Source organism: Cupressus sempervirens, chromosome 7, assembly GCF_028749045.1.
Source record: "Cupressus sempervirens isolate cs-2001-9-10 chromosome 7, ASM2874904v1, whole genome shotgun sequence".
NCBI classification, from domain to species: domain Eukaryota; kingdom Viridiplantae; phylum Streptophyta; class Pinopsida; order Cupressales; family Cupressaceae; genus Cupressus; species Cupressus sempervirens.
This window is the reverse complement of record NC_143124.1, coordinates 598,833,618-598,860,715: the sequence shown is the minus strand read 5'-3', so window position 1 is coordinate 598,860,715 and position 27,098 is coordinate 598,833,618. Positions and strand designations below refer to the sequence as shown.

The 27,098-nt window shown below is 36.2% G+C and overlaps 3 protein-coding genes across 18 annotated transcripts in view; 1 reads left to right on the top strand and 2 right to left on the bottom strand.

Moving 5' to 3' along the window:
* LOC149548157 (uncharacterized) overlaps positions 1–27,098 on the bottom strand; it is a 208,328-nt gene that overhangs the window by 134,458 nt on the left and 46,772 nt on the right. For all 16 annotated transcript variants that reach the window (XR_016353989.1, XR_016353992.1, XR_016353991.1 and 13 more), the window contains exons 5-6: positions 12,922–13,099; positions 12,511–12,735 (exon numbers count right to left, since the gene is read on the bottom strand). Coding sequence is in view for 10 of the 16 variants with exons in the window: in XM_089792185.1 (XP_089648311.1) it covers positions 12,511–12,735; positions 12,922–13,099 (403 nt within the window). In the remaining 6 variants the exon portion in view is untranslated. The remainder of the gene's footprint in view (positions 1–12,510; positions 12,736–12,921; positions 13,100–27,098) is intronic.
* LOC149548159 (uncharacterized) lies at positions 5,054–12,499 on the bottom strand. The gene is made up of 5 exons (XM_089792196.1): positions 7,559–12,499; positions 7,222–7,441; positions 6,960–7,112; positions 5,895–6,842; positions 5,054–5,766 (listed from the first exon to the last, which is right to left on the bottom strand). Exons 1-2 carry the CDS (start codon positions 8,173–8,175, stop codon positions 7,426–7,428), a joined length of 633 nt encoding a protein of 210 aa, XP_089648322.1. The 5' UTR covers positions 8,176–12,499; the 3' UTR covers positions 5,054–5,766; positions 5,895–6,842; positions 6,960–7,112; positions 7,222–7,425.
* LOC149548158 (uncharacterized) lies at positions 18,854–20,584 on the top strand. The gene is made up of 3 exons (XM_089793658.1): positions 18,854–19,478; positions 19,614–19,902; positions 20,021–20,584. The coding sequence occupies exons 1-3, from the start codon at positions 19,204–19,206 to the stop codon at positions 20,582–20,584; spliced, it is 1,128 nt and encodes a 375-aa protein (XP_089649784.1). The 5' UTR covers positions 18,854–19,203.

Genomic DNA, 27,098 nt, shown 5'->3' with positions numbered 1-27,098 from the left:
AGGGTTATATTATAAAGTCAAGCCCAAGTTCAAAAGTCACATTGGTACTCTTTTTAGGATATAAAAGGAGATTCATTAAAAGGAAATAGGGGGGAACATTCAGATTTCAAGAAAGAAAAGCATTTACAAAAGACATCTTTTGTATGGAGGAATAAGGGCTATAATGACTTTTGTAATATAAATTCAATTATTTTATTTTAATAATAAAATAAAATAAAATTGTTTATTTTTAAATGGCATGGAGATTTAAACTGCAAATGAATCATCCTTTGTATATTTTTTGGAATTCTGTATACAATTTTAATGTCAGATAAGTGGACATGGTCATTTAGCATTTTAAATTTGATTATCACAGATATTGTGAAATATTAAAGTGTTTTTGTATCTATGTCTAGTTTGTCTCCCTACCAGAGGAGTTAAAATTCAATTTGGACTAATTTAAGATTGCATAATATTTGGTCTGTCGCATATTGATTATTAAATTGTTGGCAGTTTAATGTGCATAAGAACTTTATAAAGTTGTACTTGAAAATTCACTAAAGTTGACTCTATTGCCCGGATGAGCAAAGGCACTGGTCTTTCTATTATTGAAGTTAAAAAATCTATAACTTCTTTCCTACAAGCATCAAATCCATTATTTACAAATATTTTACCAAACATCCAATTCAAACACTCAACATTCAATTTCAATTTCATCGAGTTCAAGGACCTTGCCAGTCGGAGAACTCCAAAGCTTAAATTCGCTTTAGAAAAGCTCTGAACCAAGTGATCAGGTTCAAGGAGAAGGTCTACCCACCTAGGTGTAGCGGAGCCTAAAGTGTAGGGGAATCAAGAAGTATTCCCGTTCGTTGGCCAGAACTGATTGAGAAGTCCTATCAGAGAAGTGGCAAGCTCTTGGATTTCCAATCTATGGTTTTGGCCCTTGGGAACCAACAGTCTGTACGGTATCAATGCAACAATGTTGTACCGTGCACAAAATCGAGGGTATTGCACGGAGATTGGAAAGAGAATACAAACTTATATGCAAATAATATTAGAACACCAAATTTTTCAAATAAATGCCAAGCATAAATAGATATTGAATACAAATAACCTCCAATTAATACTTGCAAAAAAAGATGGTGCTTTGATTTGCCAAATCGAAGCAAATTATTATAGGCTACGGAAAGGGTGTGGATTGAATCCCATCAAAACCAAAATAGCCAAGTAGGGAAGATCTTCCACTTCCAAAGTGGCGAACAATCTAGAACAACAAGAATTCGCAAATACAAAGAAATAATCCAAATCACATACTAATAGCTTCCTACATGCCGCACATAAATACACCTTTGGAGAAAACTCCCGAGGGTTTACAAAGAATGCCAACACAGCACACACCTATAGATAGTTAATAAATTTTGGGCCCCTTTATTAATTAAATAAGTTCTTGATATTATTTAATTTTTAGGACCTTGTAATCAATTAACCTAAATAAAATATTTCATTAAAAATTGGGAACATTACAAATGTTTGCCGCCCAAAGATTGCTTACCCTCGAGCGATCCGCAAACTCCAAGATCCCAAACCATGCACAGACGCAAATTGCTATATCTACTAAAAACTCCATGCTTCTTCAGGATGACATGTGCATGATTGAATTCAATTGGGATGAGTAGACTGCCACCCGTCCTCCACTGTGCCGCTTTGATATAAACATTGCTATATCCAAAACCAATAGGATCCCATGGAAGACAATTATAAAACACACAGGTGCGTCGATCCAAAACCTTCATGGGATAACACACACTGATCTCCTCAGGAACCCCATAGCTCATGTAGATCCTATTGTTTGTATGAGGAAGCCCTTCACATGGAAAAATTGCAGTCATGCACGCCTTATGCACAACCGAAGGAAAAACTCCATATTCAACAAACTGTGCTTGCTCTACAAGGAATCATCGCTAGTATCTCCATCAAATTGAACAACCTTCAGTAGAGCTTACTCATTCAAAGGGCCCCTAATAGAACCCAAATTTCCATTGGGTGTTGGTTTGAGGATATTTGTGCAAGTATCTTCCACTAGAATCCATTCCTTCATCTTCGACTCGAGTTCCAAATAGATTTCGTCTTTGTAGTAGATGATGTCATCAACTACCTTGTATCTGTCATCCTGAAAGTCGCCATCCATCAATTTGCATGCAAAAGTGTTCTTGGAGTATTCAACCAACAGATGTGCCTTCTAATCGACTGGACACCATATGGCATCGTCAAGTGTCATGGTGTGATCCAAGACTAAACTCTCAATTCTCTCAACGGGTTGGCATAATCACCAGCTTTAATACCATTGTAATGTTCCGAAGGCGATCTCTATTAGGAGGTGATCTTTGTCTGGAGGTGTTTTCTGTTCAAAGGTGTTTTTGTCCAGAAGTGTTTTCTATCCGAAGGTGACATATGTCGGAAGGTGTTTTTGTCCGAAGGTGTCTTCTGTCCGGAGGTGATTTTTGTCCAGAGGTGTTTTCTGTCTAGAGGTGACTTCTGTCCAAAGGTGTTTTCGTCTAGAGGTGTCTTCTGTCTGGAGGTGATTTCTATCCGGAGGTGATTTCTGTCCAGAGGTGTTTCTGTCCGGAGGTGTTTTTGTTTGGAGGTGTTTTCTATCCATATGTGGTTTCTGTCTGGAGATGTTTTCTATTGTCTAGAGGTGAGGCAGCTTGTATTGTGTGTATAGTATCAATGCAACAATGTTGTATGGTGCACAAAATGGGGGGTGTAGTACGGAGATTGAAAAGAGAATACAAACTTATATGCAAATAATATTAGAATGCCAAATCCATCAAATAAATGCCAAGCATGAATAGATATTGAATACTAGAGAACCTCTAATTAATACTTGCAGACAAAGATGGTGCTCCGATTTGCCAGATCTGAGCAAGGTACAAGCAACAGAACAGGATAAGGGTTGAATCCCACCAAAACTGAAATAGCCAAGTAGGGAAGATCTTCCACTTCAAAAATGGTGAACAATACAAAACTCCAACAGGAATTTGGAAATACAAAGAAATAATTCAAATCACATCCTAACAATTTCCTACATCATGCACATAAATACAACTTCAAAGAAAACTCTTGAGGGTTTACAAAGAATACCGACACGGCACACACCTACAGATAATTAATAAATTTAGAGCACCTTTATTAATTAAATAAGTCTTTGTTATATAATTTAATTTTGAGGACCTTTTAATTAATTAACCTAATTAAAATATTTATTAAAAATTGGGGACATTATAGAATACTCCAAGAACACATTCGCGTGCCAGCTAATGGATGGTCAAGTGCAAGATGATAGTTACAATGTGGTTGAAGACATCATTTACTACAAGAGGAGAATCTATTTGGTACCCAATTCCAAGATGAAGAACAAAATTCTAAAAGAAATACATGACTCGCCATTGGTCGGACACTCGAGATAACTAAAGACCTAGAGACAAATCTGAGAAAGGTTTTTATGGAAAGGCCTTAAGAATGACTTACTACACTACATGCAGGAATGTTCCACTTGCCAGCAAAATAAATCCAAGCACACATTACCTACAAGTTTGCTTCAACTATTGTTAATTCCTAAACTAAGTGGTATAACATCTCAATGGATTTCATTATCAGGCTTTGTAGAGTGCAAGGAAAGGATTGCATCTTCCTCATGGTAGACAGTTTAACCAAGTATGCCCATTTTTTTGCCATGTCCTCCAAATGCTAGGAAGCTCAAGTGGCTGATTTGTTCTTTTGTATCGTATTAGGCTTGCATGGTCTTCAATGGAGCATATTGAGTGACAAGGATGGTTGTATTCTCAACACCTTTTGGATGGAGTTATTTCAATTGGCTAGAATGAAGTTGTAACCAAACACGACCTACCACCCACAAACAAATGGTAAGACAAAGATTGTGAACAAATGGTTGAATGGTTATCTGAGGAATTATGCCTCGACACAACAAAAGGTATGGGTCTGTTGGATACATCTAGGTGAACATTATTACAACACCACCTACCACATGTTGAAAGGCATGGTTCCCTTCAAAGCATTGTATGGCTATGAACCTTCTTCATTCATGGATTTGGAATTGGATGATAGCTGAGCGTTGCGAGCCAAGACTGGCTACAGGAGAGTTTGGATATTCTCAAGGATAAATTACATTGGGCTTAGAACCAACAAAAAAAGCATTCCAATCAACATCGGATTGAGTAGTCCTTCGATGTCAGCAATTTGGTATACCTTTGGTTGCAATCATATAGACAATCCCATCTAAAGACAGAGTGGTTTGGAGGGGGGGCAAAGATGCCTACGAGTTGGATCTACCTTAGGGGAGACAAATCCACAATGCTCTTCATGTTTTGTGCTTCAAGAAGTCTATCGACAACGTGCCATAGTGTTGAACGAACCCCACCCATTGACAAAGATGGGAAACTAATTTTGGAGCTGGTTTAGATCATCGATGTCAAATAGAAGCTAAGGACACACACAGTCAAGGAATTCCTTGTGCAATGGAAGGATCTAATGATTGAGGATACCACCTGGGAAGAAAACATATTTTGGAGCATCCAAGCTTGCAATTGCTTGAGAGAAAGTGATTCTCAGGTCGGGAGGACTGTGATGTCCCCAACATTATCAAATGAATTAATTTAATAATTTTATATGTATGGCCCTAAAATTTAAGTTATTATCGCTTGAGCCCATTTTTATTTTATTTTTTATAGCAAAGTAACGTGAATCGGAATTGGATTGGAATCGGCAAGGCCAAATCGAATCATGAATCGGCGATGAATCGGCAAATTTCAAAAAGCCCTTTAAATTTAGAGATTTTAACAATTTAAAACTTATTTTATGCACCCTTTATTGAATATCTTAAACACACTATAACATCATCAAATAGAAGTTAAAACTTAACATACATAAACATGGAAGTTTGGAACATAAAATCCATCACATACGTAACTATGTTATCTAAAATGTAAATTGTAGGCTAGCTAAAGTAAATAGAAATCAAATGATCATAATGATTTAAATCATAGAATGTATGTAAGATAATCCATAAGACATCAAATCATAAATGTATGTAAGAATCTAAGATGAAGATCCATGAAAGTTTGAAACGTATGTCTATCAATGATTCAGTATCAATATCTGTAAACAAAATATAAAAACAAGGCTCTAGCTCAAGCCTCAGGCTCATAGTTATCATCATCTTCAACATCATCCTCAAGCTCAGCTGCAGCCTCAGCCTCAGCCTCTAAGTATCCAGTCTGCCTACTAGCAAAGCATCTAATGTAGGTCCTAGAAGACTGCCGAGCCATATCTCCCGCATGTAAGATGGGCTCACGAACATCGCTAGGGCCTGTGTCTGTGCGTGCGCGTGTGCGTCTACCAATGCCAGAAGAACATGCTCTAGCTGCCTCAGCCTCTATATCCACCTGGTCAACCCACGCATGGTCTTCCTCAGTGAAGATTGGATCCACAACCTCTGTGAGCCACTCTGATTTTGGATCAATCTCCTCCAAAATGATCGTAGAGAAGTCAATGCCCAAAATTTGTCTGATCCTAAAACGGAGGTTGTAATGAACAAAGACAAGATCATTCAAACTCTGCACTATCAACCTGTTTCTCCTCTTCGAGTGGATATGCTCGAACATGGACCAGTTGCACTCACATCCAAAAGCTCTGCTTGGCTGACTCAAAATACGGATGGCAATTTTTTGAAGTTTTGGGGTTGTGGCCTCAAACATTTGACACCATCTGAAATAAGGGAAAATAAAAACAATTAGTCTATTTACAAATTACAAATTACAACTCTAAAATTACATAATCAACTTTAAGTTTAGAATCTAGATTCATGAACATTGAATATATTATTTAATTTTTACCTGGCTGTATTGTTTCTCGAGCATCTATGGCCATCTTGCTAGAGAAAAGTGGCTCTTCTTTGTTATTGAACTTATTGAGCTCAATAATTGCAACACTGCTATCCTCATCAATACTCAACCTCTGGATCACTGTATATAATCCGGTGAGAACCTCCTCATCCGCCTTGAAGTCAGGACGGAAATAAAATGTTGGATTCAAAAAGTAAGCTCCTGCATGGATGGGTCTGTGGAGTTGATTCTACCATCTCCTATCAATGATGTCCCAAATAGGGGCATAATTCTCTTGCACTCCTCCATATTGGGCTCTAATGGCCTCCTTGGCCCTATCCATGCCCTCATATATGTAGCCCATAGAGGGCTTCTCCCCATCAACAATTCGTAGGAGAGATACAAGGGGCTCAGTGGCCTACATATAAAGTAAAACAAAAATTTGAGTCAAAACTTAAATATAGAATAATTCAATAATATAACTCAAGATAAAACTAAATCATTAAACAATTAGCATAATAAACTGTAAAATATTAAATGTTAAATTGCAATAAATTTACCTTAAGGATTTCTCTAGCAGATTTCCAAAAACCATCATTATCAAATATGCAATCCACCACATCTATCCCTACAGTGGTCGTAGGATAGGAAGATGAAATCCACTCCTGCCGAAAAACATGCTCCTCAAATCATCCCTTGATGTCAACAAGGACTGCAAGGTGATGATATTTGAGGCAAACCTCGTGATCCCTGGACGAGCTAACTTTTTGCCTTCTGTGTACTTCCTCATTGTGCTAAGGACAAATGAATGATTATAAATAAACTTGCATATGTTTTTTGCCCTTTCCACACATGACTTGACCCACTCAAGTTTGCCAATTTCCTCCAACATGAGGTCAATGCAATGTGCCGCACAAGAGGACCAAAATATGGTGGGGTGCGTCTCCATCAAAAGTTTACCTACAACAATTTTAAGTTAATTAGAAATTCAAATTTCAAACATGTTATAACTTAGGAAACTTAAAAATTCTAAGTTAGAATTAGAAAAAGTTCAAAATTGAAAAGTTAAAAGTTTACCTGCAGCAACATAACTTGCTGCATTATCCATCACCACTTGCACCACATGTTGTTCCCCCACCTCTGCTATGACTTCCTCAATAACTTCACATAAGTATGTGGCATTTTTTACATGAGCAAAAGCATCAATGGATTTGAGAAACATGGTATATCCTACAAGTAACAAAACAATGAATTATAATTAGCAATCAACAAATCAAAATTTGAAATAATCAATCACGATTCAAAATTATGTATGTAGGAAAGTAGAATGATCAATCACCTCCACAGGATACAAGAAAATTGAGTGTGTTCTTTCCCTCCTATCTGTCCAACCATCAATCATAATGGTGCAACCCTTTTCAATCCACTCCTTTCAGTTGTCCTCAAGCTCAACCCTCATATCCTCTACCATGTATCCACTCAACTCAGCCTCAGTTGGGGCTTTAAACCCCGGACCACAAATAGCAACTACATCTATCATATTCTACCAATAAGGAGCCCTGATTAGAAATTTAGATGTCAAAAACTCAAATCATAAAACAAGTAGATATAATTAAAGTTTTACTTTTACTTTTAACTTTAACTTTAAAGAAAACAAAGAAAAAAGAATCAATTACCTGGCTGCAATAAATGGAATGTTGCAAAAGTACCAAAATTTGCAAATCTCTTTTCTGGCAGCATCATGAATCTCCTTGTTCAAACCCATGCCCTCAAGCGTGGGTTGGGAGCCAGGAGTAATGCGGGGCACAAAGTAACTATCCATTCTGTTTTTCCGCACTCTAGGCCACAATAGGTTGGTGTTGGACTCTGTCTCAGTATAAGACCGACTACCACTAGCACTCGCATGAGCACTAGAACTGGGACGAAAAGCAGGCCTAGAAGAACCCTCTCCAACACAACCTACGGATGCGGAAGCTAATGCAAATGCAAATGTAGATGCGGCTGCGAATGCAGGAGCACGGGAGCCAATACCTCTTAACCCTTCAAGTTGCATTTTCTTATTCAACTTGTCTTGTTCAATTTTTTCTAATGCCACTAAACAAGTGCATTTTGCCACAGCAATTTGTTGAGTGCAAACTGTGACATCATGTCTAGGTATGCCAACAATGTGGTATTTCAATCTATAGATAACTCCAGAATTTATTTTTTCTTTACAAAATATACATTTTGTTTGAAAATTGGTTCTTCCAGGAAACTCTTCATTATATTTCCAACATTCATCTTTTTTACCCATTGTGGAAATTGGAAAATGAAAGCAAAGGGTTATTGCAATAAAAAAAATTCATGTAAAATATCAAAGTTTGAAACTAATAAACAAAAGCTACAAAACAACAAACCCTAATTTGCAATTTAGTAAAAATAAAACATTCAAGATTTGCAAATGAAAACAAAAAATGTATAATACACTAACATGCAAAAAAAAAACCAGCACTTAACTCTTGCAAATGAGTTGAGGAGAGTTGATATTGACTCTTTAATGCTCCCAATGCAATTTATGGCCTCCCCAGATGGACTTCTGATCTCTTTGGTGCTATTCCTTCTTACTGGTTGGAAACCTATGGATTTTTTTTCTCTTCTTCTCTCTCACTCTTCCTCTCTTCTACTCATGCTAAGCAAATAAAAGGCTCTTTAGGGTTATAACAAAGAGGAAAGACAAAAAAGAAAGCAAATAAAACATGTGTTTTTTTTAATAATTTTAAACTCATCTTCCTAGCTGCCGCAAGCAATTCAGAAGAAATATTCATGCAATCTTTTGCATGAATCACCTAAATCGGCGATTCATGCAAAAAAAATCAGCACAAGCGATTCAAGATTCATATAAACTCACCTAGCATGAATTGTATCGCGATTTGGGCGATTTGGGCAATTTTTGGAACACTTTGTACTGTGTGGCCGTGTCGGGACTTTTTGTAATCTTTCCGGAAATTTCACCAAAGCCATATGTAAGGCCACTATGTAAGCTGTAGATATGCGATTTGGATTTTATTTGTGAATTGCAAATTGTAATTGGAGTTCAGTTATTTGTCATTTTGGAGGTGAAAGATTCTCCCTATTTGGTATTTGCAGTTTTGGTGAGAGCAATTCCTCATCCTATTTTGCTTGTTCTTGTTCGTGATTATTTGTAATCTAGAGTATTATCATTATGAAACCCTCTTGTTGTACAAATCCACTTTGTGTCAATCCTTCTTTTATTTGTGTTCTGGGGCATTGCTTTGTATTACGTATTAACCAATTTTATTAGTGACGTCAAGATACTCCATTATGTACTATTCACATTTGTATTTGTCTATACAGCATACAAATGACTTCGGGTTTCCGGAAAAGGAGGGAGCAAAGGAGGGAAAAGGAACTCTAATTAGGGTGGCGTAGAGGCCCCTACTATTCTATGGGCTATAGTTTCCCACCTTGCATCCCCCCTACCATTCTATATGCTAGTTGGTTAATCACAATGGCATCTAACTGGGAAAATCAGATTTCTCTCCCCACAATTAATTGATACCCATAATCTGATTAAAGACATGAAAATCGTCAACCCAGCCAATCTGTCACATTATGAAAAGGGAACTCTGGATCAAGAAACAATTGTTAAAACCTTCGAAGATACCATAAAAGCAATCAAGGAAGCAATAAACCTTATAGCAACTTATGTTACTAAGGTTGCACGGGTGGAATCGATGTTGAGTCTGTGTCAACTCACCTTCCCAGTTACAGAGACCAGATTCTAAAGATGAGATAGGACAAGGACACATAGAAGATGAAAATTTTGAGTTTGACGAACCCAAGTACAGGTGCCATCCAGGAATTAGTGAATGCATTCCGGAGCTGGAAGCTAACACATGGGACCATTGGAGAGGTCGATCAAGCTGAAGAAGTAGGGGGAGACTCACCCATTTCATTTGGCTCTGTTTTATGTTTCTAGATACATTTGAACTTTGGGAACAAGTGTCCTCCATACACTATTAGTTTTTATAACTGCCTTAACTATCTCCAGAAGGTCAGATTTTCAGGGAGACCTCCTAGCGATATTAAACTATTTATATGTTGAACTAAATGTAGTTAGGGGTTAGAGATAGATATTGGGAAAAAGACTATATAGGTTTTTAGCTAGTAGTTTTTTATATGTTTTTCCTAGACAAGTTGAACTTGATACAATATACATGCTACAGATGAAACTTATCTTAGTCTTTCGAACTTTGATAATAATTAGAAGATAGTAATACAATTTGAATCTTTTGTGTTCATGTCAATGAATGGGATATTTCTTTTGTGAATATTTTCTTTCATGTGCTGAACTATCTTATCATTCTGAAATTGTTTATGGTTGGAGTTCAACTATCGTATTTAGTAATGTACTTTAATGGTCATGAGAACCTGAAAAGCTTTGTTCTTTATCTAAGTTCTTGTGATTAATTCGAGAATGTATTTATCAAAGTCACTTATCCAAGAATAAGAAGGTTTATACTTTTTGGTTAAAAGTATACATGTTTGTTTAGAATAGGGATTCATTGTAAATCCAACAAGGGAGTTGTACCTTATGCAATTCAGAGGGAAGCAATTAGAATATGCTTGCCTAACTTCAAAAGGATAATAGGGTCAACTGAAGAGAATATTTGTGAGAAGACAACTCTGTTCACCAACATTATTTAAACCTAGTTTGAAATAGGGACATTACTTTACCGTCAATCTTCAACACAATGTATCTCCCTCGAATAGAAAATGTTGGAATTATCAACACATTGTATCTTCAAAGTTGATTTATTGATTGATAAGTAGGAGATAGTCTTCCACAGCAAGTCAATTTATGATATTGCTTTTAGGATTTAATTGTGTAATTTTTGAGTCAAACTCATTGACTCATGTTTCATGAGCAGTGATTCACAAGAATCCATCTCTCATGAAAATAAATGGAACACTTAGCACTCATTGGATCTAGGTGATGCTCACAAAGGTGAAGCACCGGGACTTCCCGAGAGGTCACCCATCCCAGTACTACTCCAGCTCAAGCACGCTTAATTACGCATTTCCTCCATGATTTATTGATGAGAAGTCAAGGTTTATTGACTACCTAAGCTATTTAATGTTACAACAATGGCACCATGTTACATGGTACTTGACTATGATGAGCTGCTCCTAAGGAATAAGGAGCCCTTTAGAAGGATATCTAGTGGTCTTCCTTTTGTTATGACTTGTACAGCAGATTGGCATTACATTGCTACTTGAAGGAGCAAAACCTTTAGAATTTGGTGAAGTACACAGGAAAGGACATTGATGAGATATTGTAAAAGAAAATCAGTTGAGTTTAGAGGTCAGGTTTTCTGATTTGACTTGAATGGATGGATGTTGCTCCTGTAGAATGTTTGTGGGCAGCTATATTTACTGTACAGAACCCAGAGGCATGTCCAATGTAGATAGGCAACCAATATGCACATCCTTGTTCATACACAAGGGCATTATGTTATGTGTTGAAATTCTTATGTTGTTCCTAGTTTTATTATGGCAAGCATCTCCATGTATGTGAATATTGGACATGTTTTCATCAGTGGATGCCATCTAACTAAATGCAATGGTGTAAGTTGTAGCCATTCTAGAATTTTCTTGGACAATGTGTCTGTTATAGGACTGGTAAGTTACCGAAGCCAGTCTTTAACCTTGTTCAATGCTGAATTAGTACCCTAGTCCCTACCTCATTTGAATGCTTATAGCGATCACAAGGCAGGGTTACCGATTATTCATAATGAGCTTTAAATAGTGGTTATAATCTTGTGGCATGAATGTACTAGGCATTGAATGATTGCACTACTGATATTTATAAATGGGAAATCAAGGTACTTTGATTTGTTGTTTTCTAATGTTTTTAGTCCGAGTTACTTGAGATTAGCGATGAAAAAGTTATATATCCTATGAGATTATATAAATAGTACAAGATGCAACTATGGTTATCCCTTTGTTAGTTGCCTGCTTTTAATACAATGATTAATTGTATAGTTTTCATTGCAGTTTTAGAATGTTTGAATGGCTGGGAGCATGTAAGACTTCTCTAAGATCCTTGTTAAGACAATTTCTTTAATGAAACATGTGTTCCAACCCTCAAAGTTGTATTTTGCACCAAGTGCGTTGAGGGTTGCATAAGAGTTAAAGACAGAAACCAATCTAGGTCCTGACATCTGAGAAAAGACTCTCAAAAATGAATCATCCCTGCATCTATTTGATATAGGAAACATGTGTTCCAACCCACAAAGTTGTGTTTTGCACCAAGTGTGTTGAGGGTTACATAAGAATTAAAGACAGAAACCAATCTAGGTCCTGACATCTGAGCAAAGACTCTCAAAAATGAATCATCTCTGCATCTATTCGATATAGGAAACATGTGTTCCAACCCTCAAAGTTGTATTTTGCACCAAGTGTGTTGAGGGTTACATAAGAGTTAAAGACAGAAACCAATCTAGGTCCTGACCATCTGAGCAAAGACTTTCAGGAATCATCTCTGCATCTATTTAATATTGGTGATTGCTTTCTACATCTTGCTTTACTTTAGAAATCATTCTAGAATATGAACAATAAAGCATACCTCTGAGGATCCTGCAGATGAAGGTTGGTAGGCATGCCTTAATTTCTTTTTGGAATCAACAGCTTCAAAAGCAATATTGCTTCCAAACATTTTCTCATTATCATTATCAGCATGTTCATATTCATAATCATCTCCAACATCATTATCCATTTCTCTAAGTACTGACGAAAACCTACTTTCCTCATCCAATGAGTCCAACTTCTCTGAGAAATGAGTACCTCTTTCCTATATGACACAAAAGTGTAGAAAAATATTAAAAAGGAGAAACGGAAAGTCTCCGCCATTGTAAAATTCTAAGCTCAATAGTTGTCTGAACAACACAAAAAAAGGTAACTGAAAAAGATTTGATAAGAACCTACAAACGAGGTACAAGCAGAATGCAAGAAAGTAGTGGCTTGAGTCAAAGCTTACCTCCACTAGATGAATATTCTTAGTCACCTGTCCCTCAATTTCTCTAGCAACTCGAGAAGCCTCTCTTTCTATACTGATCATCTGAGGTCCCTTGTCAAGCTTTGTTGTGTATAGTTCTTCATTAAAAGTGCTTTCCACACCAAAAAGCATTTTGTTTGTTTCAAACTGGTCCCAATTCCTACATTAGATGCATTAGATTCAAATGACAATGCAGGGAACTTTAGTAATTCACATTAGCTTAGATACTCAGAATAATATTCTTATGGCTTGAACTCTCACAAAATAGGCTTTATCCTATGTAATACCATTAGGGCTCACAACTCTAATATGCATGTCAAACAAAACAAGGAAACTTCTAACAGATTAATAAGATGGGCAAAATGCAATAGATACTGTATACTGATATATCGATACCACCCATACACAACAAATGGATCAAACAATAATATAAACCATAAATTTCACAATATGCATAACACAGAGATTAAACAATAAAACGAATCTCGTATGCTGATATATCAATACCACAAATAGAAAACAAACTGTTTAAACAATCATATGAATCTTAGATGCCAAAGTGAAATTCGAAGATTATTCAATTTGATTATCATTTATATTGTGTAAAAAAAATTGACAAAACACTGATTATAAATTTGAGTGTTTCCATTTTCGCAAATTATGAAGTATTCAAATAAGGTTAAGATCTTTGTCAATGATAAAGCCTAGTGTTGAACAAAATCAACAGCATGTTTCAGTTCTAAGGATATATGTGATTCTACAAGCGATTAATAGCTTCATGAACTGACTCTTTTTTAGAAAGAGGTGTGATCATTCAGGTGTCATCACATTTGAATATTGAATTTGATAAAACATGCACTTAACATGTGTATATATAGACATGTAATTCACTAAAAGATGAAAGAAGACAACAGGACCAAAGATATAAAATACCATAGTTCACAGACCAGAACTTTGTTAGTACTTGGCAAGCCCAATACTTTTGACTTGATAAAAGCTCAACAAACTCAACTTTAAAAAATACTTAATTTTGTTTGAAAACGCAATCTTTTGCATAATTCAATACAGAATATATCAAATGAGTCTTAAAAACCACATGGAAATGTTTTCCATCAGATTTTATGCTTGAATACAAATAAATAAATTGTGTCCAATAGCAAGCTACTACCTGATGACTATTACAAATGTATGATGATTGTATTTGAAATTTATTGTCATAAATTGCAAATCTGAGCAAGTAGAAAATTGTAAGTTTTAACAATTTCCTCTTCCTTGCTCTAGTAAAAAATTGGGTTATCAAGAGTCTAGTCCTCACACTCAATTCTAGCTCCATACTTGGTAAAGAAGATTGTCTTCATGGCTCCACCTTGCTACTAGATAGCAATGGCTCTTCTACCCCATGAATTTCATGCATTGACAATGCAATCTATCCCACTTTACTACAACAACATCCTCCATGGCCCATCTCTTGAAATCAACAAACTCATCCTTTGTAAACAAGGAGGCTTGATCATCCTACAGTTTAGTCAATATTGTAAAGTTTCTGTAAATTCTGCTAGTAATCAGATTGAGATAATACCTTCTTAAGTGCTTGCTGTTGATGATCTTCTATAACCAGACTTGAATGAAGTGATACCAATAATATAAATATTATTCTGAGATGTTTTATCTCTGCAAGTATTCGTCTACGGCAGTATTGTTAAAGGAGCAGAATATGTTATTGTTGTGTGTCCTTTATCTACAACCACACCCTATATAAATACGGCAACCAAAGGGCATGTACCTTGAAGGGACATGACCCTATCTAGGTCAGCCCATAATTGTATTCTAATAATCGGCGCCAAAGGAGGAATAGGTTTGTAATCAAACTTAAATAAGATTAGTTAAGTTGATACTCAAATACAATTATTCCAAAGGATACACCGATCATGCCTAGACAAGGAACAATTATATATAGGCCTTCATAAGGCATTCCATGCACGATAAGATCTATGCGATTTGTACAATCAGATCAGTAAGGTAATCAAAGTTACAGATTTAACACTCCCTCTTAACTTCATAATCATACTTAGAGATAACATATCTAGCATCATCAATTACAATGAATAAGCATAGATTGAAAATCTATATTTATCTGAATCTTCTAAGCATGTGGTATAATCGAACACATGATACTATGTCATATTACTATACCTGTGATATGACTTATCACTAATACTAGTGATAACAGTATTTCAAAGCATACAACATATAGGATAAAATCCGAAGAATGATTAAATTTTTCATTTATCCAAGTTGTAACTCATAGGTATTGGCAGTCCTATATCACAACATGATCTTGAGTTTAAGATCTACCAGAATACAGGATAAAATCCACAGAATGATTAAATTCTTCATTTATCCAAATTGTGACTCATAGACATAGAAATGTCTATATCACAATATGATCTTAAACTCACCTAGATTAGACAACAGTTCTCTATTGTTCAGCACATTACCTAAGAGATCATCATCTCTCATAATGTCTTTTATACAAGTGTTCATTATCTCAAAGATCGTCACCTCTTAGATGATGAATACAAATGGTGAAACCCATAACAATCAATAGCCTGACAATAAAAATTATTAATAATTTAAAGAATACAAATGTTTTATAATTCAACCATACCAAGTCTTTTCCTGAAGTGATCTATCTTCACGCAAGAGAGAGGTTTGGTAAGAATATCTGTTGTCAGATCTGTAGTGCAAATGTACTCTAATTTTACAGTATTCCTGTCTACCATATCTCTTACATAATGGTAAAGAATTTTAATATGCTTGGACCTGTTATTGAAAACCAGATTCACAGAAAGCTTGATAGAACTCTGATTATCACAATGAATAATAACAAGATTCATGGGTTGACCAAATAATCCCAAAAGTAACTTTCTAAGTCAGATTGCTTCTCGAGAGGCCATTGTTGTTGCAATGTATTCAGCTTCTATGGAACGTCGTGCTAGTGATGACTGCTTTCTGCATATCCATGATATCATTGTTGATCCTATAATGAAGCAACATCCTGAAGTGCTTTTTCTATCATTAATACTTCCACCCCAATCTGAGGATGTAAGTGCAAGTCAACTTTCTCATATTTGAGCCCAAGGTTAAGAGTGTCTTGTAAGTATCTCATAATGTTTTTAACTGCAACTAGATGAATTTCCTTTGGCTCACACATAAACTGACTTAAGGCATTAACAGCATAGCAAATATCAGATCTTGTATTTACCAAGTACATAAGAGACCCAATCATCTATCTATAAAGAGTAGAATCTATGGAGGGTGATTATGTTGTTGCTTTCTTAAGTTTATGTAGATTAGTCTCCATTGGAGAAGACATGGGTCTGCAGTTCCACATTCCAAATCTCTTCAAAATGTCTAATGTATACTTTTGTTGATTAATTATGATGCTATCAAAATTCTGCCATACTTCTAGTCCTAGGAAGTAATGAAGGAGTCCTAAATCTTTCATTTCAAATTCTCTGATTAGATCTTTCTTGCATTGATCTATAAGATGATCATTACCTGTAATTAGTAAATCATCAACATATAGTATCAATATTATCATATTATCTTTATCCTTTTTATAAGAGAGATTTGGATCAGCTTCATTCTTTGATAATCGTAAACTGATGAGATACTTATCAATTCTTTGATACCAGGCCCTTGGAGCCTGTTTAAGCCCATAGAGAGCTTTCTTGAACCTGCAAACAAAAACTTTAGGGTTATGAGTTTCAAATCCTTCAAGTTGTTCCAAATATGCCTCCTTTGTAATCTTTCCATTCAAAAATGTTGTTTTTACATCCATTTGATGTACTTTCCATCCCTTCAATGTTCCAATAGCTAGGACTGTTCTTACAAAGGTGTATATGGAAACAGGAGCAAAGGTTTCTTCATAATCAATTCCCTCTTTCTAAGAGAATCCCCTGGCTACGAATCTAGCTTTATATTTTTCAATGCTACCATCAACAACATGCTTGATTTAAATATCCATTTACAAGAAACAACGGATTTTCCTTCAGGTCTTGGAACAATTTCTCAAACATCATTCTTAATAATGGATTGGTATTCTTCCATCATAGCATCCTTCCAAGCTGTATGTTTAATAGCATCTAAAACATTGGTTGGTTCTGATTTAGAGAAATCACTCATGTTTGCTACATAAATAGAAAATCTTTTGGGTCTTTTGCTTTCTCTAAAGGTTCTAGATGGTGCAGCGAAGTCTTGTGCTTCCTCTACTGCCTTAATGGCCCAAAGTGGTCTTTTCTTTGGATTTTGAGTTTCCTCAAGATTAAGATTTTGAATTTCATCTTCAATTTCTTCAATGTTCTCCCTCTGAAACTCAGATTCAGTATTTTCTTCAGCACTAGGTAAGTGAGACGGATCTTCAAAACTTAGGGCTCTTCTGAATGTTAAATCTTCTTCAAACATTACATCCCTACTAAGCTATGCTCCATGGGGACGCGTCTCCTGCCTCTGTACCCTAGTACCCGTATTGAGTACGAAACGGGGACGCGGGTACGAATTTTGGCCGTACCCTGCGACGTCCCTTTTTGAGGGAAAAGGGGACGGTCCCCGAAACGCTAAAACAAGTTTCATAGGAAACTTGGGTACGGATTTCCGTACCGGGGACAGCTTTCCCGTCCCTCGCCCGTACCCTTTTGCCCACACCGTCCCCTTTTTTCCAGCCGGCTGCGGGTGAGTTAAAAAGTTAAAAAAAAAAAATTGTCTTTTCTATTCCGCCCAAGGCCCACATGGATATTAACCCTAATGTGTCTTCTTAAATAGTTAAAGTTGGAGTTCATTGCTCATTTGGAGTTGTTTGCAAGTTGGGAAGAGGAAGAGGAAAACATTCAACAACAACAAAAGAGGAGTGTGTTTTGGAGGTGGAAGAGGAGGTTTTGCCTTCATTTCTACTTCATTCTAGGTATTTTTTTATTTTCTTTTTGTTTGATTCAAACTTCATTGTTGTTTGTTGTCATTTTTCATTTTTTTCAATGACATAGAGAGGGCATGTTAATGGAACATTGAAATATTTTATTTTTCTATAACTTGCAGCAGTATACTATAAATCATTGTAAAATCCAAAGGCAAAAATATGAGTGGCAGTGAGAGTGAGGGAAGTAGTGATAGCATGGAAGTTGCCATGCAAGAAACTCAAGTGTCACAATTACAAAGACCAAAAAAAAGACCTAGGGCAGCCATTGATGAACCTATTGTAGATGTCCCTATGGAAGATGCAATGCCTAATCCATTTGAGTGCCCTTCCAAAGCCCTAAAACAATATGCCAAAGGCCCATTCAATCCTAAGAAACCTCTCCTACAATTTGCCACAAAAGTAGACAAGAATAAGAAGAAAAATTCGGGGGCTAGTAGGGAATGGGAGTGTCATATATGTAAGAAGCATTATTTTGGGAGCTACACAAGAGTGTATTGCCATCTTTTATGGATAGGTGGGCAAGGGGTGAAAGGTTGCAAAAAAATTACGGAGGAAGAAAAACTTGAGGCCAATAGGTTGTATGTGGAAGGGGAGTTATTGAAATCTGGGGGTCCTAAGAGTAGCACACCCACACCCTCATTGACTCCCACTAGCACTGTTAGTAAAGGGAAGGAAAAGGCCAAGACTAAGAGAGATACCAATGTGGCTGATTTATTTAACATACAAGCAAAAGAGAGAGCTGAAGAGTCCATTGGCAGATTTCTTGTTGCTCATGGCATACCATACCATGTTTCTCGTTCCTCATTCTATAAACAAATGTGCAAAGATATTTATGCTATTGGTCCCTCATTTCTACCACCAGGAGAGACTAAATTATGCACCACTATCCTTGACAAAGAGTACTCAAAAGTAAACATTTTGATGGAGGATATAAGGCAAACATGGATGAGTGATGGATGTTCTATTATCATGGATGGTTGGACCGATATCAAACATCGGCCACTCATCAATCTTATTGTCACTAGTACAGCAGGGGCCTATTTTCTTAGAGCCATTGATTGTTCGGGAAAAAAAAGGATGCATCCTTCCAATTTCAGATTTTGAAGGATGCTATAGAAGAGGTAGGGGCTTCAAATGTTGTGCAAGTAGTCACTGATTCAGCCCGGATGTGTAAATCAGCTGGATTGATAGTAGAGAGCACCTACAAACACATTTTTTGGACCCCATGTTGTGTACATGCATTGAATAACACCTTGAAGGACTTTGGGAAAATTGATTGAATAAAGACTATGGTGTTTGAGGCTAGAGACGTGCAAATGTTTATTTGCAATCATCACACATCTCTTGCATTATTCAGGACATTTTCCAAAAATGAATTCCTCAAGCCTGTGGAGACTCGATATGCTAGCTACTTCATTTTGTTGGAGAGGATGCTTGAGGTCCAAGAGGCCTTACAATCCATGGTGGTCAATGCAGAGTGGAATAGATGGCATGAATCAAGCACCCCAGATGGAAGACTTGTCAAACGAAGAATCCTGGATGAAAATTGGTGGACCACAATGAGGTAAGAAACTTAAGAATTGGTGGACATCATAATTGTTATTATTGCTGATTTAATAAAAAAAAAATTCTGATTTAAGCACTTGCTGATTTTTTTAACATATTATGTTTCTCACTTGCAATTTTCTTTCATTTGCAGATACATTTGCTCCTTCATTGACCCTATTGTGCAGGTCATTAGATATGCTGATACTGACTCTCCTAGCCTTGGAGAGATTTACGAGACCTTTGATAGCATGCTTGGGCAGATCAAGCAAGCTGTTAAAGATAAGGAACCTACTTTGGAGTTCTATGAGGAGCATCTTAAGCCCATTGTAATGAAAAGGTGGAACACTATGAACACCCCACTTCATATGGCAGCCTATGCAATCAATCCAAAATGGTATGCACCAAGGCCTGAGAGAGTGCCTCCATCTAATGATGAGGAGGTGAGTTTAATTTATTAAAGAATTCTGATTTTATAATACATTTTTAAAAAATTTATTTTATTTGTGAAGTTTATAAACTCTAAGTTCTCACTTCTTAATTTTTGTTTGTTCAATATAGGTGAAGGAGGGCTTCTTCAAGGCCCTTTCAAAAATGTATAGTGCAGAGGATGCTGCAAAAATTCGAGGGCAATGGCTTGACTTTGCCAATCTTCGTGATCCAACATTTGGTAGACCAGAGGCGAGGACTGATAGAGCTACATTAGCTCAAAAGGACCTGATTGGATGGTGGACATGGCATGGTAGAGATGCACCTGAGCTGAAAGCCCTTGCCACCAGTCTTCTCTCACAGGTTGCGAGTTCCTCTACTGCAGAGAGGAATCGGTCTACATATAGCTTCATTCAATCGGTCAAGAGGAACAACCTTACCTCTAGACGATCGGAGAAGCTTGTGGTTGTTCATAGTGTATTGCAACTACAGGAGCGACAAAGTCTTGAGTATCGACAGACTCCAGCACTACGTTGGGATGTTAATCCTGAGGATGCATTGCAGATTGATGAGGATAACACACCCCCAGGGCTGCTTGGTGTTCCATTGGATGAGGACCCTCTGCCTACCCCTGCCAATGATTCAGAGGATGAGATTGATGATGATCTTGATTTAGATAGAGATTTAGATTCCTAGAGGATAGCCATATATTTGGCTTTCTGCTTTTCAACTACTCAGATACATTATTGCTTTTGATTATTATGGAGTTGGACATCTCATTTACACTTCTAGTATTTACTTTCATTATGTCATTTTGATTTTCATTTCATGCATGATGATGATAGATTGATACTTAAAGCCTTTGGGCATTTTTGCTAATTGTATGTGATATTCGGATATATCATCATATCATATTCTCATTTTGATTCTAATCTTAATAGTTTTCAATTTCCATGTATTCTATGGTGAATGGTTTATCAATGTTATGATTTATCATTGTTATGGTATGCATATCAGAAATATATCTCTAAAGAAGTCTAATTCTCAATATATAAAAAATTTAAAATCCCCTCTATTTTATAGCCATCCCCTGAGGTCCTGTCCCCTTAATTTTGGCTTCGACCCGTACCCGTACCGGAAACACGTTCCCGTCCCTTAAAACGTCCCCGTCCTCGAAACTCCGTGGAGCATAGCTACTAAAGTCAATATTTTTCTGACCAAGTATGAAAATCCTATATGCTTTATATGTTTCACTATACCCAACAAAAATACCTTTCTTCCCAGAGGGTTCTAACTTAGTTCTCTTTTCTTTTGCAACATGTATATATATTGGGCACCCAAATATCCTAAGATGGCTTATATTAGGTTTAACCTTAGTAATGACTTCTTCAAGAGTTTTATCTCTAAGGTAGGAGTGAGAACTTCTTCCAAGGGCTCCCACCTTCACATTTTTGGTGTGTTAATCTTCTTGACATAAGCATGTAAGTAAAATAAGAGCCTTAGCTCATGCTTGTGTGCCTAGGCATAGGTTAGGTCCAAGAGGTTCCTTTTGGTTCTTGATGTAAATGGCACAATAACCTAGGGCATGATGTCATCCTGTGGTCATTAATTTTCCATGTTAGTAGGAGTTTGGAATAGGAGTTTTTGTTGAGATATGAGCACATGTGTGCCTTAGAAGGACCTATATTTTGGTCATCTAAGTGTAAGGGCAAAAATTTCTTGAGCAATAAAAAGTTGCTCAAAAGATGTAATCATGAGATCTTTGCCTAGCTATGTGCTTCGAGGTCTTAGGTTGTGTGTTTGGTTGGGTTTTAAGCACAAGAGTGCCTTGGAAAGACCTAGAAATGGTCTTAGTGATGTAAGAGGAAAAATTGCTCAGGCAACAAAAAGTTGCTCAGAAGTTACTAGCAACTTTTCAAAAGTTGTTGAGCAACTTTTTATTTGTGAAGAGTTAACCTTGCTTAAGTGGCTAAGAAGCCCTAATACCACACACTTATCGAGGAGGACGGTACTTAAGACCTGAGGAACCCTAAATCTTCGTTGAAAATTTTGCTGTTGTACGGCTACAGTACGAATATAGCAGACTGAGCCTGATTTTTATAGTGATGATTACTGGTTTTCATTATGTTTTGAAGCAAATAGAGTAGTGTTTGTGGATTTGTTGGATGAAATACTGTGTATGGTGTTTGTTCTTCTTTGTGTGTGCATTAGATTAGGTTCTTTCAAGTTTTGAAGTGTTTTATTTAGTTCTTTCAAAGAAGACAGTGCTCTGCCAGTTTTGGAGAGTTATGTAAATAAAGGGTTGTAGATCTTGTTTCCACCGTGGGCATACCATGGAACTGTGGATTCTAAGACTACAGACCCTAACTTGTATTTATATGCAAGCAGGGGCCCAACAAATAAGAGCAAGCATATGTTTGACAAAGCCCTAGGCGAGTTCAGCAGAGCCTAGCTAGGAGCAGTTAGTGTCCTAATAAGACAAAGGAGTGGATTTCAAGACAAACCCTTTGGAGGGAGTTAAGAAGGGTATTAGGTGGTGTAGTGTTGTGGAGGGGAGGATTGGAGAAGCCTTGTAAAGTGTTGTAAAGACTGGGACAGCAAGGAGACCAAGAAACTCTCAAAACCCTCACATTTTGGCACAGGGGTTGTACAGTCATATGGAGGCTCAAGACCCCAAAAATCAGCAAGAGTCGATCATTTGTAACAAATGTTCTTTAAACCAGGTGTGATGAATCCTTGAAGGAAAGGTGTTAAAAGCCCTACAAATCCGGAAGGAGGCCTAATTGGGGCTCCTCTAGTAGCCCTATTTGTTAAGAAACCCTACAATCGGGTAGTAACCCATTCTTGCCATCACCTTGGATATGTTGAATAGGTTGTAAAACCACCTTGAAACTTATCAAACTCCTTGTTAGAGCTTGGGAATGGTGTTGAACCCTAGAAGACCCTTATAAGCCTATTTAAGGGATAGTTGCTAGAGAACAAAGCTTGTAATGCTGAAAGATTGGAATAGCTGACTTGGTGAGCAGGTTAGGGCAGGTCAGGGGATCCTTGGATGATTAAGGAATCCTATAGACCATCAGAGGTGTCAGAGGAACACTTGGATCCTAGACAGGATCAGGGCATAGACTAGCCAATCTATCCTAGCCTCCCCATCAGGACTTATGTTTTGAATATATATAGCAGTACAAGAGGCTTCTACCCAAAGATAATATGCTAAATTTTGATCAAATATCATAGCTCTTGTTGCTTCTATAATTGTTTTGTTCTTCCTTTCTACTACCCCGTTTTGTTGTGGGTTATAAGGAATAGTATAGTCCCTCTTAATTCCTGCTCCTTTACAAAACTCTTTAAACAAATCTTAAGTATATTCCCCTCCATTATCAGTCCTAAGAATTTTAATTTTATGTCCTGATAAGTTTTCAATTTAGGTTTTGAATTCTTTAAATCTATAAAGGATTTCTTCTGATTCTTTATATTTTAAGAAGTAAATCCAAGTTTTTCTAGAGAAGTCATTTATAAAAAGTATATAATACCAGAACCCTCCAAGAAAAGGAACAGACATAGGTCCATATAAATCTAAGTGGACTAATTCCAAAACTTTGTTAGTTTTCCTAGTGCTATCATGAAATGGACTTTTGGTGTTCTTACCCATAGCACATCCTTTGCATATGCTTGAATGATCTTTATTCAACTTAGGTAAACCAGTAACCATCTTCTCCATAGTCGATAAGGTTTTGAAATTTAGATGTGCTAACTTTCTGTGCCATATTTTGTTTATATTAGCAGCTTCATGAATTAAGGCTTAAATAGTTTGACTAGGTTCTGTATTTAATTCATACAAGTATCTCTTTCTTTGACCAGTCATCTTTGATTTTTTAAATGAAGAGTTCTTAGACCATGTCATTACTTTACCGTCCATGAATGCAACATTATGTCCATCATCTTCAAGTGTTGTAACAAAGATTAGATTCATTTTTAATCCTGGTACATAAAGTACTCCTTTGAGATGTAGGGAACTTCCTGATTTTAGTTTCAAGGTGCAATTCCCAATTCCTTTGACTAAATGAGCTAAATTGTCACTGATGGTAACTTCGCCATCAACTTCTTCTGATATAGAGTCTAGTGCTTCTTTGTATCATGTAATGTGTCGAGATGATCCACTATCAATCACCCATGCTTTGCTTGATACTTCATTTGATAGTGCAGAATACAATACACGATTCTCAATATCAAAGTTATCTTCTTTCTTAGTAATGTTTGTACAGTTTACTTGTTGCTTAGTATTCTCAGGGCAATTCGATTTGTAGTGTCCAAATTTTTCACATTTGAAGCATTTTATTTTGGATAGATCTTTCTTAAGTTTATCATTCTTTTGATTACCCTTCTTCTTGAAGTGCTTCTTCTTACCTTTATAGGAATTTGTGTTGAGAACAAGAAGTTCTTCATCTTCAATTTTCAATCTTCCTCCTTTCTTAAGTTTTCTAGATTCTTCTTGCAGGCAATCTCCTTTAAGTCTATTAAAGTCTAGAAGATTGTCCCTAGCACTTACTCCTTGTGAGAATATTTCCCATGAATCTAGTAACCCATCTATAGCCATAAGTGTTAGTTCCTTGTCTTCAATTTTGGTCCCTATACTTGCAAGTTCGTCCCTTAGACTAACCACCCTTAGGAAGTAAGAGTTCATAGATTCTCCCTTCTTTATCTATATATGATTTAGTTGCCTTCTAGTGCAAGGGTTCTAGTCACATTGTTAACCTCATATGCATTTAATAATGCATTCATCATATGAAATATTGTTTGATGTTTTGTTAGCATAGGTACTATTTTATTTTTCACTCCATCTAATATGATCTGCATGACTTTCCTATTTCCTTTACTCCAGATAGTTTTATTAGGTTCAACATCAAGTTGCTTGGATGCTGAATCAACAAACTGTTTCACATCATTGTCTTCAAGAATCATCATAATTTTGAATTCCAAGCAATAAAGTGTTCTTTCCCATCAAACCAATCCTCGGGTCTGATTGTGCTTGCCATTGAAGATAGAAGGATGTTGCTGGATATCTAAAGTCTAATTGTCAATTTGCAGAGCCTAGGTTCGACTACTAGAGCTCTGATACCATGTAAAGCTTCTGCAAATTCTACTAGGAATCAGATTGAGATAACACCTTCTTAAGTGCTTGTTGTTGATGATCTTCTATAACCAGACTTGAATGAAGTGATACCAATAATATAAATATTATTCTGGAAATGTTTTGTCTCTACAAGTATTCGTCTAGGGTAATATTGTTAAAGGAGCAAACTATGTTATTGTTGTGTGTCCTTTATCTACAACCACACCCTATATAAATACGGCAACCAAAGGGCATGTCCCTTGAAGGGACGTGACCCTATCTAGGTCGGCCCATAATTGTATTCTCATAATCGGTGCCAAAGGAGGAATAGATTTGTAATCAAACTTAACTAAGATTAGTTAGTTAATACTCAAATACAATTATTCCAAAGGAGACGCCAATCATACCTAGACAAGGAACAATTATATATAGGCCTTCATAAGGCATTCCATGAATGATAAGATCTGTGCAATTTGTACAATCAGATCAGTATGGTAATCGAAGTTACAGATATAAAGAAATGCAAGCATATATTAGGACATGATCTATGGGAAGCCATTGAAGCAACTAGAAACTTTGGTTCTCTTTTGACTAAAATAAATAATATGTTCATAACTCTAATTCCCAAAAAATCTGATCATGAAGAGTCATGAGATTTTAGGCCTATGGCCTTATGCAAAACTATCTATAAAATTATCTCAAAGTATTAGCTAATAGACTTTAAAAAGTATTACCAAAGCTCATTTCAGCAGTACAGACAGGGATTGTCCCTGATAGGTCATCTTCAATGGTATAATTATTATTCAAGAATTAATGCATTCCACACAAATAAACAAGGATGTAATATCCTTGCTCTAATCTGATCCCAAAATGCTGATAAAGGCTCAAGAAAACACTTTGCATACAAGGGTCATATGACTGATATAGTATTTCAGTTTGTTTTAATGACTCTTTCTTCAATTTGCATCAATGAGAATCTTTTGCAAGAAGACTCAAAATTGACTACACAATGACCTAACATGAATGTGCAACTTATTTCTACAATATTCAATACATATATGTACTAAAGACTACTTGCAATATGCTGTTATAGCAAATAGTAATTATGACAAACACTTTGGATGCAACCTATGATGGCGTTAATGCACTTATAGCCAAGTGGCATTAATACAAACACTTGGTATGCAGAATTATAACATTATTTATGCCAAAAAGAGAACCTACAGCCAATTGACATTTTGTCAAACAATTGACATGCAAACTAATAAGCTGATCATGAATGATAAATACATATGCAATTACAGTATATCAGACCAGCAACCTATGTCTCCTTTATTGCACATAAAATGTCAACTACAATGCTAGTATGAAATGGCCAAGACTCTTGGCTTACATTCGCAAGAATAATGCTTAAATCTGTTACAACTTTCACCTACAGCCTTACCTTCTAATATGCATCTAAATGATAAGAAAAATGCATGAAATATCCAAAAGAACCTGATTGTAGATGGCTGTAATAATTTTCACCAATGCTGCCTTTCCGCTTTGCTTTTTCGGATCTACTTTTCCGCTTTGCTTTTTCGAACTGCTTTTTCAGATCTGCTTTTTCGAACTACTTTTTGAATCTTTTTTTTTCTCAATGTAGCACAAATAGAAGACTGAAGTATCTTCCTCCCAACTGCATTAATTCAAGTGATATTTCACACCCTCAAAATTGCTATCAATAGGAAGTTTTCGTTTCCTATGACGAAAGAAGTAATCTGCAGAAACCCTAGGCTCCACAAAGTGAAACAACAACAACAACATCAAATCTGCCTTGCTAAGAATGAAGCCCAAGATGCCTATTTATTCTTTTTTCTCCACTTTCTCCAGAAACTTCTAGAATATTATTTTATTTATTGACTTTATACAATATTTTATAATTCAAGTCACTTTATTAAATTAATTAAATATAAAGTTACCTTTTAATATTTGTTTATTTGATAATTTTATAAATAATTAACTTAATACCACTTATTTATTTAATTAAAATAATTAATTAGTCATCCCCATAAAATATTCATTATTTGGGACAACTTAATTAATTTAATTAATTAA